This window comes from Orycteropus afer, unplaced genomic scaffold (genome assembly GCF_000298275.1).
Source record: "Orycteropus afer afer isolate SDZICR_OR568_19922 unplaced genomic scaffold, OryAfe1.0 scaffold00006, whole genome shotgun sequence".
In the NCBI taxonomy this organism is placed as follows: Eukaryota; Metazoa; Chordata; class Mammalia; order Tubulidentata; family Orycteropodidae; genus Orycteropus; species Orycteropus afer.
The window spans coordinates 27,551,299-27,564,952 of NW_006921593.1; the positions used below are offsets into that span (position 1 = coordinate 27,551,299).

The following is a 13,654-nucleotide window of genomic DNA, read 5'->3' on the forward strand; positions in this document are numbered from 1 at the left end:
ATTACATCTCAATATAAAGAAAACAAAAATCCTCACAACTGGACCAATAAGCAGCATCACAATAAACAGAGAAAAGATTGAGGTGGTCAAAGAATTCACATTGCTTGGTTCTACAATCGAAGCCAATGGAAGCAGCAGTCAGGACATTAGACAACGTGTAGCACTGGGCAGGTCAGCCATGAAGGAATTTTTTCAAGTGCTGAAGAGCAAGGATGTCTCGAGGACTAAAGTGTGCCTGACACAAGCCATGATATTTTCAATCACCTCATATGCACGTGACAGCTGGACAATGAGTAAGGAAGACCGAAGAGTCGATGTTTCTGAGTTATGGTGCTGGCGAAGAAAGTTGAAAGTACCGTGGACTGCTTAAAGAATTAACAGATTTGTCCTGGAGGAAGTGCAGCCGAAATGCTCCTTGGAAGCAAGAATGACTAGACTTCGTCTCACCTACTTTGGTTATGTTAGCAGAAGGAACCATTCCCTGGAGAAGGATGTCATGCTTGGTAAGGTGGAGGGTCGACAAAAGAGGGGAAGGCCTTCAACAAGATGGATTGACAGACTGGCTACAACAATGGGCTCAAGTATAGCAAGGATCATGGAGCCCATGCGGGCTCAGGCGGTATTTCATTCTTCAGTGTATGGAGTCGCTATGAGTCGGAAATGACTCGACGATACCTAACGACAACCCCTACCACACAGTTTAAAAAATGGAGTGATACAGATCTTAAAGCCACACTACCCTGCCAAGCACACCTGCCCTCACTCAGTAAACACCGTCTTTCTATTAAGATTCACCCCATAGGGACCAAGTTTGCTGGTCTGATAAAGCCTGGTGGAACCACCAAGACTATGGCCCCTAGCTGCCCTTCAGGTCTGGAATTGAAACCATGCCTGTGGCTTCCAGCCAACAATAGACAGGTATATGAGTTAAACATCTCCCTGAGATAGATACACTCCTTGGAGAGAACAATCATGGGAGAAAGAAGGGCAGTTTATGCACAGGGAGACAGCTCAGGGGGTAGGAGTGCATGGAGGGATGGACACAGGGAAGAGGTAACTATAGGGAGGAAGTGGGAGGGGAGCTGCTGCTTTGTGGTAAATTGTGGTCAATATCATGAGACAAAGTGTATGTGAACTACTGTATGGAAAGTGAATTTGCTCTGTAAATTTTCACCCAAATAACAATTGAAAAAAAAAGATTCGCCCCACAACTTGTTTTCTTTGGCTCGACAGCTGCACGGTGCATGTGGACTGAGGAAGCCCAACCTTCTCTGCCCTCCATGCCTGATCACTCTGCTGACCAGGAACCAGAAAGGAAACAGACCACCTGGAGCAGAGACACGGCACACTCATCTCTGTCCCAGCACCTAGCCCAGTGCCTGCTTGTTGGTGAAAGCTTACTTCATCTAACCAAACCAAACCAAACCCACTGCCGTTGAGTCAATACTCTGACTCACAGAGACACCCCTCCCCCATAGGGCTTCCAAGACCGTAAATCTTTACAGAAGCACATTGCCTCATCCTCCCCGCCACGGAGTAGCTGGTGGGTTTGAACTGCTGATCTTCTGGTTAGCAGCCAAATGCCTTACCCACCATGCCACCAGAGCTCCCTTTCCTCTAGACCAAGACTCCCAAAACAAAGCAAAAAGCAGCACCACGAAGGAGTAAGCGTACCTGCCCCTTTCTTACCTCCGTCTCTACCTGCTGCTGAGTCCGGCTGTGGCTCTCTTTGCACTGGTTGGCTCTCAGGACTTGCTGCTCGATGCCTAACAGAACCGCTTCGCAGCCATCACACCTATGAAGGAGACAAGCAGCCCTGAGCTGCTGAGGCCTGACCTCAGGCCTCTCCTTCCCAGCACCCTGCCGGGTTTCCGTTCCCACTCCCATCAGGGCTCCTGCCCATCCACGTCTTCCAAAAGAGAATTTCTGAACACACAACATGAGGCATATGGAAAGAGGTGTCATGGTTTTGGGGTGGTTTCCTAGAATACAGCCTAATTTCCAACTGTTGTGTCTCATGGGAATCGATTTTCACAGATCTTGAGATTAAAGGAATTCAGACATGACAGGCAGCACCAAGCAAGAACTGCTGTCATCAGAAAGGCACTTTCCAAAAGCCTCCCAGTCAGAGCTGCTGCTTTTCTCAGAAGTGTAAGTTTGTTTGCCAACTCCCTGCTCATTCTTTAATTTCCCCTTTTAATCTTGAAAAGTTTAAAACACAAAGAAAAAATTGAAGGAATAGTACAACGCACACCCACAGCCCTCCACTGAAGATTCAACTGTTGTCAACACTCTGCTGTGCTTACGGCACCTCTCTACGCACAGGCAGCTCTCACTCGACTGCACTCTGCTTTACTTACGGTACCTCTACGCATGGGCAGCCCTCACTTGATCACGCTTTGCTTTTTTGTGCCTTGCAGATACTGTGTTCTTTTACAAACTGAAGGTTTGTGGTAACTCTGCACAGACCAAGTCTATCGGCACCGTTTCTACAACAGCACGTGCTCACTTCACGTCCCTATACCACATTTTGCTAATTCTAACAATATTTCAAACTTTCTCATCACGTTATTGCACAATTAACAGACTACAGTATAGTGTAAACATAACTTCTGTATGCACAGGGAAACAAGAAAATTCATGTGACTCGCTTTATTGTGGCGGTCTGGAACCAACCCCACACTTTCTGTGAGGTACACCTGTCGAATTTTGCTTCAAACTTATCTCCACCCCTTAAACCCAGGGTTTACAAATCTCTTCTAGGAAACACTCTGGGATGGATATGATGATAGCACCTCCAGGCAGAAACATGCTGGGGGCTGAAAAGCAGGAAACAGGAACGCTGGACGTGCAAAACTGTCTCCACCATATCAGAAATAGAGTAGGACAGCCAATGCTAGTAGCATTAGAACCTAGAATTTAGATGCCAGACCACTTTTGTGTTTGGGGATCTTCTAAGTTCATTTCCCTTTTATTCTGATTTAATAGGTTTAGATTTTTTTGAAAGCTGCTGCTGCTTACAAGGAAGACATCTGGAGCCACACTTGGACAGAACATGGTGTGTGAGGAGCAAAACACACTGCCCCAGAGCCCCAACAGCAGCTGGAGGGACGGACCTCAGAGCATCAAAGCTGGGCCAGTCACCCCTGGCTACTCCTTTTAGGGATAAGCCCAGAGTCTCCATTTGTTTTCTTGGAAAAAGAAAAAAAAAAAAAAAAATCTCAACCCCTCTGCACAAAGCCCACCTGCTCTGCTTCATGAACTGCCACATGCCGTGTGGCGAGTACCTGGGTAGAAACGTACTCTCAACCCCACATACATCCTAATCCTGCCCGTCCTCAAAACTCAGCCCAAACGTCTTCCCCGCCTAAGCCCATCGGCTTCATAAGCCCCGAATCATTTCAATACCTCCACAATACACCCTCGTAGAGCACGTAACAATGCCTGCAAACATCAAATGCCATTAGAATCAAATGTCCCAATTCTTTTCTTATACCTGAAGACAGTCTCAAACGTTCTTTGTAAATTCCGAGGAATTCTTCCAAATTGGACCAACCCCACCCCTCATTCACATCACACAACCACTAGCCCCAGGTGCAACTGACTCTGAACATGGGTTTTCTTCTCCAAAGACTCTCACAAACACTAACTTCCTGAGCTGTGTCTGGCTTTGGGTCCAGGTTGGGAAAGCACAGGACGAGGTCACATAGCCAGGCTCCAGATCTCCAGCTGCTAATCCTGAGCACTTCACACCTTACCACTACACTGCCCCCAAATGAAGGGAAGAGCAATTTTACAGCCAAGCACTAGGAGGCCTGAAACAAGTCCTGCAGCCACACAGCTGCAGTCACAAACGCAGCTCCACTCTCTGGCTTCCTGTCCGCAGCACCCCCCCACACCCCCAGGCAATCCCCAGACTCACCCCAAGCCCACAGAGGGCCGCTGACTCCTGGAGAGCACACTGCCCCATGCAGAGGCCCAGGAGACATGCTCAACAGCCCCTTCCCTGAAGAGAGGGGGCCCCTCCTCTAAGTCTCACCATTCATGCAAGGTCTTGACAATGTTGTTGATGTCCTTCTTGCGAATGTCACGGCCGATGCAGAAATCCACTTCCAGCAGCTGGTTCCGCTGGTCCAGCTTGCCCTGGATGATGTCAGTGTAGACAGCCTCAATGATGAGGTCTTCCAGTTCCCGGAGATTCCGCATCTCCAGGTCCTTCAGCAGCACGGAGTAGGGGATACACTGTAGGTAAGGCCATGTGACAGTCATCAACACCATCTGGCAAGCATGAAAGAGTAGGTGGCCTTCCCCACAGAGGCAACAGCTGCCTCAGGGCTTGGGGAAGGCAGTCTGGTGGTAATCGTTAGCATCTGTGGCCATAAACAATGGAGAGAGGAGCAATGAGAACTACGATCTAAGAGACCCAGCAGCTTCTAAGAATGTGTTCTCCTGGGTGCTCTCCTTCCTGGACTTGGCCCAGCCTTTAGCTGTCACACCCTGGAGCACGCTCAGAATCTGAAAGACCCCCCCCCAGAGGAGAAAAAGGGAGCTGCTCAGTACACACTACTCCACCACCCTCTGGAAGCTTGCAGGGTCTGCACCGGATGCCAGATCGTTACCAGCCTCCAAGCCAAGAGAGCAGCAAGAGCTAGCCTCCTGCCCAGGAGAGGAAAAACAGAACAACGTGCTGGCCGGAGCACCCACCTACAGGTGGCCAGTGGGGACTGCCAGCTCAGAAGTCATCTGGAAGTTTTCATCTGTTTTCTCAGACCCTTGCAGCCACTGTCAATGTTCCAATAATACAAACTCTAGCAGGCTGTACCAACATTCCGTGTGACTTCATGACAACAGGGTATCTACACACCCAGTGCTTGGCAAGCCCTCCGACCCATTACTACTAGTTTGGAAATTAACACGGTGGTCAAATCTATAGAAACAGATGGGAAGAAGGTGAGTGCAGAGAAGACAGTTAACAGCAAGCATCCTAGGAGGGTTTTCTATGGCCAAAGGCCAGAAATCCACAGACAATAGGTGGGCTCACAACGACACGGTGCAGAAATGAGGAGGAAAGAGTCACTCCTACCCTTTGCTACACTTGAAGTCCCTGCTTCCAACAAGAAAAAAGGTCAGGTCCTGAAATCCTAACAAAATAGGCCTTGTGCCTGCAACGCCAGCATGACGAGAGCAGGTAAAAGGATTGCAGAAACTCAAATGGCAACCCCAGAACCACCCACCTTCTTAAGTCCATCATAGAGGGGGATGCAAAAAGCAAGTATGTTCAAGGGCACAACCCCCAAAATCTCAGAAACAGGCTGGGGCTGAGCAGAGGGCCAGAACCAACTACAAACAAACTGTACTGGGATTTTTGCTAAAGACCATGAGCACCGGGCTGCTTCTAACTGGACTGAGGCCACAAACTCAGTGGTAGGGTGCAACAGATCTCACAGAAGGGTGTGAAGTAGCACACAAGACAAAAATCACAGTTACTCACTCTTGAAAAGTCCCTGAGGAAGCCAGCATATTAAAAAGCTGCTTCTTGGCCCAGAAAAAGGCTCTGAGCCAAGGGATCAGCCTCCCCACCTCTGATACAGCCCTCCTCTCAGAGACCGCAGCACTGAACGGGAAAGGAACGTACATGAGAGAAAGAGAAAGGGAGGAGAGGGAGAGAGAGAGATGGAGACGCGGCAAAACTGGAAAGAGCTGAATTGGGTACCAGGCTTCCTGGGGGCTGTGGACTTTGTGGCTTCCTGTTTTCTTATTCCCCTGGCCTATCATCTGCTGCCACTAAGCACAGTTCAGGAGGGTGGAAGTGAGCCAGTCTGGCACACTTAGCTTATAGCAAAAGGCTTGAGTCAAAGATGCACCACACTGTTCCGAAGTCATGAAAGCGACCTCTCAGGAAGTCCAATGTTGCAAATTTTCACTCCAGCACTAGCTCAGCTCACTGAGCCACAAAGTGGGCAAGTTGCCTTGAGACACCGTGCTGTTTGAAATACACACAACGTCAAACACTGGTCTCCCTTTCGTCTGACAAAATGGTCTCACATGAGGCACCAGGGCATGCCAGGACTGAGAGCAACCACATCCCAATCACCCCTGCGTGGACTTTTCCTGAATGAAATAGTAATTGTCTGCACTATTTTTACTGCCATCTTTCTCTCTCTTCCTCTGCCAAGCAAACTGTATGCATTTATGACGCAACTCTGCTGCGTGTAGCCGGGGGTCCCTCATCAATGCCACCACGACTGCCTGGCTCGGGGTGAGGAGGAAGACAGGACAGGGTTCGGGACAGTACCTTCATCCTTGAGGCTAAGCTCACGATGGTGAGGTGCTTCAGCTTGTTCTGCTGAGCTGTGCTCAGTTCCGGCAGGCTCTCCTTGTTGGCTGCTCAGTCCCACCCACCACAGAAATCAAGACACAAAATGAAATTAGTATTTCTTTTGTGGAACAAGCTCACAGACTTCCCAAACCAAACCCACCTCTGAATCACTGTAACGACTCTGCAGTAACTCACTGGGCAGAGACTCAGCACCTCCTCTCTTCTCTGGAAGACAACGTGCTTCAAAGAAGACAAGACAGTCTCTACACATAGGGGCTCGCAGTCTCACCCATTACCTTTACAAAGCCCCCAAATTCTCAATTCTGCAACAGCTTGCCTCCAGGAGTGCACCAAAGGATGTGACAATCACCTTATGGAACACTATCTGTGCCCCTCATGACATTAAGTTCAATCTGTCTCTGTTGAGCCCACTGTGTGCAATGTGCCATCTTCAGTGGTTTGTGGGGTCAAGTATAAACGAACTGTCCTTGCAGGGCTGCTGGGTTGCACAAGTCCAGTAGCCCCAGACACCTGGAGTTGTGACTTACTGACCCTGGCCCCCGGTTTACCTCCAGTATCTCAATAGCTACAAACAGGAGGCAGAACCACCAGAAGAAAGGGGCAAACTATCAGGAGAGAAAGAGCGACAGCACCTCACTGGGAGGGTGCAGGGGAGGGGCAGAAAGGGCTTCATGGAGGAGACGGGGTCTGAGGTGAGCCTTGGACGATGCTCAGTCCCACCCAGCACAGAAATCAAGACAAAAACACAATTAACAATGGAGCAGCTGCAGGTAACATGCTCTACTCAGTGTAGACACACACAGAGGCACACAGACACCCGCACAGCCAACAAAGCCTCACATCCCACGAGACAGATTTCAATGTCCTCGATCCTTATCCAGAATGCTGGAATCTAAAAAGCTAAATCTAAACTGGTTTTTGTTTTAAAGCACAGTGCCAAAAATCCATCTGCTAGCATTCCTGACCTCAACTGAGGCAGGGTTCTACTCCGTTTGCTGTGAATATTCATTTTCCTGCAAAATTATGGCTGTATTTGATTCCAGGTGCTGCCACATGCCTCTGCAGGAGTTGCACAAAACGGTACATGCATCTCATTACCTTTATAAAGCCCCCAAATTCTCAATTCGGCAACAGCTTGCCTCCAGGAGTACAGGGGAGGGACTGAAGACCTACCGTCACCACCTTTTTACAGGTAAGGAAACTAAGGCACAAAAGTTGTACAGTGAAGGACATATGAGTAGACTTTAAAGCAGGCAGCCTGGTCCTGGAGTCTACACAATGCTGCCTCTGTAATAAGTGAGGGTGGAGACAGGGCACATGCAGCGGAAAGAACAAAGGTGAGAAAAACTCGATACACCAGAAAGCGGCACTGTGCGGTCTGACAGCAGCAGGGGGGAAGAAGCAGCCAGTGAGAGAGAAGGGGGAGCCAGGGACACAAGAGGGAAGGCCTTGAGTATCAGCTGCTGGCACACTACTAAAATAAACTAGGGACGCCAGGAAGAAATGGTTTGGAAGGAATGTAAGTTACAGTGTAGATATGCAAACACTTCATTACTGACACTTAAGATTCGAATTTAAATGAGTCAGTTGCCCAACGAATGAGAATGGCAATGTAGACTACAGAATGCAAGAAAGGGCTACAAAAACTTAAAAGATGGATAAATGCTCAGGAAACCCTATGGGGTGGTTCTACTCTGTCCTACAGGGTTGCTATGGGTCAGAGTCAACTCAAGGCCCATGGGTTACATGTAAGTGAGCCTAAACACAGCCCCTATTTTACCTACCAGCAAATAAAAGCTGAGAAGGGCAATTCACTATGTTAAGATCACCTACAGAGACCAGTAAAATGGGAAGCACTCAAGCCAAACAGTTCCCATCCCAAACCACAATGATCTCATGGAGGTAACACCTTCAAACAGAGAAACACAATTCTTTTGAAGGATCTTAACCAACTCACCTATATAATCCGGATATGTTCCATAGGCAAACAGGTTCAGCAGCTGCAAATAAGCAGCATTTGCTCCTTCGGCAAGCTGAGGAGAAAACAAAAGTTCACCACAGCCCAAGCTGTCTATCCATCACTGTCTATCTAAGTGTTCAGAGGAAGGTGACCATGTGCCTAAGATGCCATGGCCATACTTCCCACACTGTGTGACTACTTAGCCCCTGAAGTTCCTTCCAGCTCTCGACTAAGGAGAACATAAGTAAGATTATGAAGGCCCTAAAGTTAATTTTTCTTCCTTTAGGAGACACATTTCACACTTGACACAGGATGCCCAAGCATGCAAGTTCATCACACACATACATACAGCACTAAGTGCTGTAGGCAGTTCATGTTTTCTCAGGCTTCCCTGGCCATTCAAGTGAATGCTGGAGCAGCTGTGTCCACATACCAGTTTGGCAGATACAGAATCAGCCACTATCAATCCAAACTGAGCAAAGTTTCAAGACACACGTGGACTATGGATTCTGGAATGAGTTAGCACAGCATAAGGTGCCACGGAAAAGCCAGGCTGGGCCAAGAACCAGGCTATCAGGCTTCCCCAAATCAAAAGTTTCATTACAATTACTCCTCACTGACACAGATGACAAAGAGCCACAGCTTTGCCTGAACTGCTCTTCAGTGGGTGTTCCTTTCACTTGCAAACACGCCCCTCCTCCTGTTGCAGTTTACCAAACTCGGTGAAGTTCAGACAGGAACATCCAAGTGGTATTCAGCAGACACCAACAGCGATACCACTCCATTTCGTCCACCTTTTAAAAATGGGCTCCAAGAACTGCACCCATAACTTCAGACCACTAGAAGACAACTAGTTCACATATGAAAACAAAAACAAAACTGCAGAGAGAGTAAAGGTAATTTGCTGAGCACGCTCACTGGGGCATCCTGACACCCAAGTCTACCTTCTCAGGTTCCAAGAACATCCTCAGGTCCCTGGATCAGATCTGGAAGAGACCTCCTAAAGACCATCAAGCCTCATCCCCACCCTTCAAACAGATGACTACAAAACCAACTGAATAGACTGTCTCTTTTCCTCTAGAGCAGAAACTCCAAAACTTCTCCCACTGGCCTAAATCTGTAAGGTCTTTACGGTTTGAATTTCCATCCACTTCCTCTTAGCCAATCTTCCACAGATACAAATGTACCACCTAGCATATTTATTCAGGCTTTTCGTGAACCTATAGGAACAAATCCATTGGCCATCCCTTCTATTGAAAAAGGAACCCAATTCTCTTAGGTTTTCCTCACAGAATTCATTTTCCATCTCTGGTAAATTCAATTTTTTAACCGAAAGCCTGCATGTATCAGGCTAGACATGAAGCTCTGAGGAAACAATGGTGAACACAAAAGACCTCACCCTCACAGAGCTTACAGTCTAGTAAGTAAGACAAACATTAAACAAAAATTTACAATTAAAAACTAAAAGTGTCCCAAGTGGGAAAGAGAGGTTGAAAAGCATAGGTTGCCTGCCGTCTCTCAGCTCCATCTGATCATTCAAAAGACCTCATTTTTTAATAGACGATGACAAAAACTGGATACCCAAGGTCTTAATGACAACAACAAACCAAACAAGCAAACAAAACAAGAAACAAGAAGGACTGCCTCCCAGCTTCTCATGTCCTACCTTTGTGATCCATCTACCGTGGCTCACCGTTGCCCTGTGTCATTGGAACAATCTATTCCTTACTCCTGCCCACTTCATTTTCAGTAGCAATCATTTTCTGCTATTTATAGACCCGGCTGATCTTTCTCATCTACATCTGCAGCGGAATTTTTTTTTGTCCCTAGAACACCTGAAACGTCCTCTACTCAACATCAGTCCAGGCTTAAAGCACTACTTTTCTAAGTTACCAGTTTCAATTTGCCTTTTTCTTCTATCTTTCTGATTGTCAGCAACCTGATCCAATCTTGCTCTGAGTTTGGATAGAAATAGGAAATAGAAGGAGCCAGGACATCACCCTCCCACTCCCCGCTGCCCCACCAATTCCTACACCTCCCTCACCAGGGTACCTCACAGGTCCACAATGCTTCCCCAACTGCAATACCTTAGAAAGCTAAGAGTGTAGGACGGTCAGAACACAGAAGACAGAGTGGGAGGAATCAGCTCTTACCTCCTGCACATTGGCCAGCTCCAGCAGTTCGCCAAAGACATACACTCCAGGAGCCTCCAAGACTTGGCTGATGAGAGCAGTGAGGGCTGAGCCACTGGTACCTTTGGCTAGTAAAATAAACTGTTCGAGGAGATTACTTGAGGGTTTCTGTTCACCTGCCATTCTCTGGCCTTGAGATCTGTGCAAAAGAAAAGTGTGTCAGGCATTCCTCCTTTTCTTTTGCAAAGTCTATGCTTATTACTATTGGGTCAGATACCAGAATGACTGGGAATGTTCAGAGCAAACAGCTCTGAGTCCAGATGCTAGATGGCTAACTTGGAGTTAAAAGGATCTTGTCCTCATTTTGAAGGAGCCCTCATGGTACAGTGCCTAAGACATTTGGCTGCTAACTAGAAGGTCGGCAGTTCAAACCTTCCAGCTGCTCCACAGAAGATGAAGCAATCTGCTTCCATAAAGATGTATAGCCTTGGAAACCCAATAGGGATTGGTATGAGTCAGAATTGACTCGATAGCAGTGAGTTTGGCTTAGTTTGGTTTGTCCCCCTTCTAGGTTTGAAATACACTTGGTAAAACCCTCCTCATTCCCATCTGCTCCTTCCCCGGAGGCAGTACCTTCTAACTCCTTACACCTGACCAGAACCCAAGATGCACGCAGGAGTTCCTCCACAGCTGTTTCATACCCATCTCAATGACAGACTCTGGTTAAGAAACAGAAGGTACTACCCATCCACAGCAGAGCCAGATGTAAGCCAGGATGGCATCAAAACCACCACCACAGCCAGAAACAAATAAGGAAAACACAAAAAGCAGACAAGAAAGATGTCTCCACTCATTCAAGAAGTCACTTAAGCATAAGAAGGAAAAATCATTTCTAAAGATAAGCAGTAACACATCCAAACAAGAAAGCACATGCTGTGTGACTCCCTATAGGTGACCTCCTTCTGGTATGGGGCATTTTTACCAGACATGACTTCAGAACTTGTACAAAACCTCAGGAAAGCAACAAAAGATTTTGGAAAACAGTGAAGACACTGTGTTGCCATCCTGAAGGCCCCTCAGCTGTATAACCTAACTACATGCTGTGTATGTGCGGACACATACACCCTCTGCACCTACTTGCAGGAGTCCTGTGTAAGATTACTCCTCTGAGGATGATGCACACTGGGGCAGCAGGACAAGATTAAGGTGAGAGGGTGTAGCAGTGAAGCACACAACAATTCAAAGGGCAGTTTGGTGCAAAGAAACAAGTTTTTGGGTGGACGCTGGCACAAAGAGTGGCAGCCCTTTCAAAGTATTAGAGAAACATTTGTGTCATGTCACCTAAGAAGGTCTTGTTAAGAACAGAAAAAGTGAAGTGCTAAGGAACAAAGGGCTCTAAGCAGGGTAGGGTAAGGGAGCGGAGAAGAAAGGGAGGGGTGGAAACATGACGGTCAGGAGAGATGGAAAGAAAATCCCCTATTAGGTGGACCGGTGTGAAGAGACAGATGGGGATCTGTCTGCAAGGGGCCAGGATCGGAGGGAGCGGGGGTGGAGAGGTGGGAACGTAACAGACAGACGCCTCTGTCCCTCCAAAAGCTCTCCGCCTAAGAGGCAGAGCCTGTGGGAGCAGGAAGGTGAGGAGGCGGTGAAAATCGCTTTCTTCTGAGTAGAAGGGTCCGAGAAGCGGCGAAGGCCAGGTGAGATGGACTGCAGCCAAGGGAGAGCGCTATTTGGATGGGAGAGAGAGGAGGGAAGAGGCAGTCTTTGAGGAGCTGGCGAGCGAGAGCAGACGCGCCGCGGAAGTCAGGGGTCGCCGGCCGGGAGGGACTTCGCGGCGGGGGGCGGGCTGCGTGCTCCAGGCAGGGCCGCGGGCGCAGGCTGAGGATCCACGGGGCGTGCTCCCATGGGCGGGGGCGGGGCGGCGCGGCGCGGCGTGGACTCGGGCTTTCCCTGAGGCGAGCGCTCGGCCGGACCGCTCGACCAGGCCTAGCGCGCCGCCCTCCACACGGCCCACCCTCTCACCAGCCCCTACCTGTCCGCGCCGCCTCGCCGTCCTCTGAGTCACTGGCTCGGCCTCCCAGCGCCTGCCCGCAGGTTGTCAAGCGTCCATGGTCGGCCCGGCGTCCGGCGCTTTATTGCCTCCGCCGACCCGTTGCCTGTGCCGCTCTCCCGGAAGCCTCCCCCTGCTGCACTGGAGTTCCGCCCACACAAGGTTCCCCCACCGCGATCACAGCCTTCGACCTGTAGCGTGACCTGGCCAGGGGAGGAAGCAGGTCAGGGCTGGAACCTGGGAACTGGGCAGGGAGGAGGGTGGCGAGGAGCCCGAGGAGAGGACGGCGGCCTACGTGGTTCTGGGGCCTAAACCATCACTGTCACCATCCCGGGCCAGAAATCCGCCTCTTTGGCTGCATTTTACCCCTCACGGCAACTTCGGCCACCCCCACCATTAACTGAGCTTTTCCCCCATGTGCTAGGTAATGTTACTACTTTATCCTTCCATGGCCTGTAATATTAGTCCCATTTTTCAGGTGAGTTACTGAAACCTCAAAGCCAAATGCTAGTAAGTGGCAAAGCCAGCACTGGAACCTGAGCTATCTGAAGCCAAGACCATGTTCTTGACCTCTATTCAGAAAATGTCTTAAAATAAGCAAGAGATGGGCTGAGCCAATAATGGCTGTGTGACCATAGTGTCATTCTTGGACTAGCATTTGGTGCTCACCAACTCCCTGAGAAGATGGCTATGCAATGCCATACCGCAGAACACTTAAACTGGTTCTTTGAAAGTGTACACCACAGTCCTTCAAGCATTGAAGATGGAGAAAAGAGCCCTTTTGCACATTACAATGCAGATTTCAGATACAATGATGCAAAGGCACCTGGCACCAATTAATTTGTGGTAGTTAAGGTCATGTGTCAACTTGGCTAAGGAGCACTGAATGCATTTTTTCCCCTGATGAGAATGGTAATCAGCTTCATGACGGAATCTACTGGAGCAATTAAGTAGCTGCCTTAGGGATGTGGTCTGCTTCCAGCATATAAGGAGAAGTGTTGAGAAAGGTCTCTGCGCTTTTTGGCACCCTTGGACCCTGCATGTAGCCGAGTCTTCATTCAGCAGCCAGCCGTGTTTCCTGCCGATCTTGGAACTGTCTCTGGACTTGAACTAGTGGCCTGCCGTGTTGTTTGGTAATCTTGAGACTTTGCCATTTTATTTGTCAACCTTGG

At 48.8% G+C, this 13,654-nt stretch overlaps 1 protein-coding gene across 1 annotated transcript in view; it reads right to left on the reverse strand.

The window, feature by feature from the left end:
- COPS7B (COP9 signalosome subunit 7B) overlaps window positions 1–12,618 on the reverse strand; it is a 27,600-nt gene extending 14,982 nt beyond the window's left edge. The window contains exons 1-6 of the mRNA XM_007941951.1: window positions 12,455–12,618; window positions 10,454–10,631; window positions 8,298–8,373; window positions 6,296–6,384; window positions 4,040–4,242; window positions 1,690–1,795 (exon numbers count right to left, since the gene is read on the reverse strand). Of these exons, the coding sequence (XP_007940142.1) occupies window positions 1,690–1,795; window positions 4,040–4,242; window positions 6,296–6,384; window positions 8,298–8,373; window positions 10,454–10,615 (636 nt within the window). The 5' untranslated portion in view covers window positions 10,616–10,631; window positions 12,455–12,618. The remainder of the gene's footprint in view (window positions 1–1,689; window positions 1,796–4,039; window positions 4,243–6,295; window positions 6,385–8,297; window positions 8,374–10,453; window positions 10,632–12,454) is intronic.
- Window positions 12,619–13,654: the final 1,036 nt, after the last annotated feature.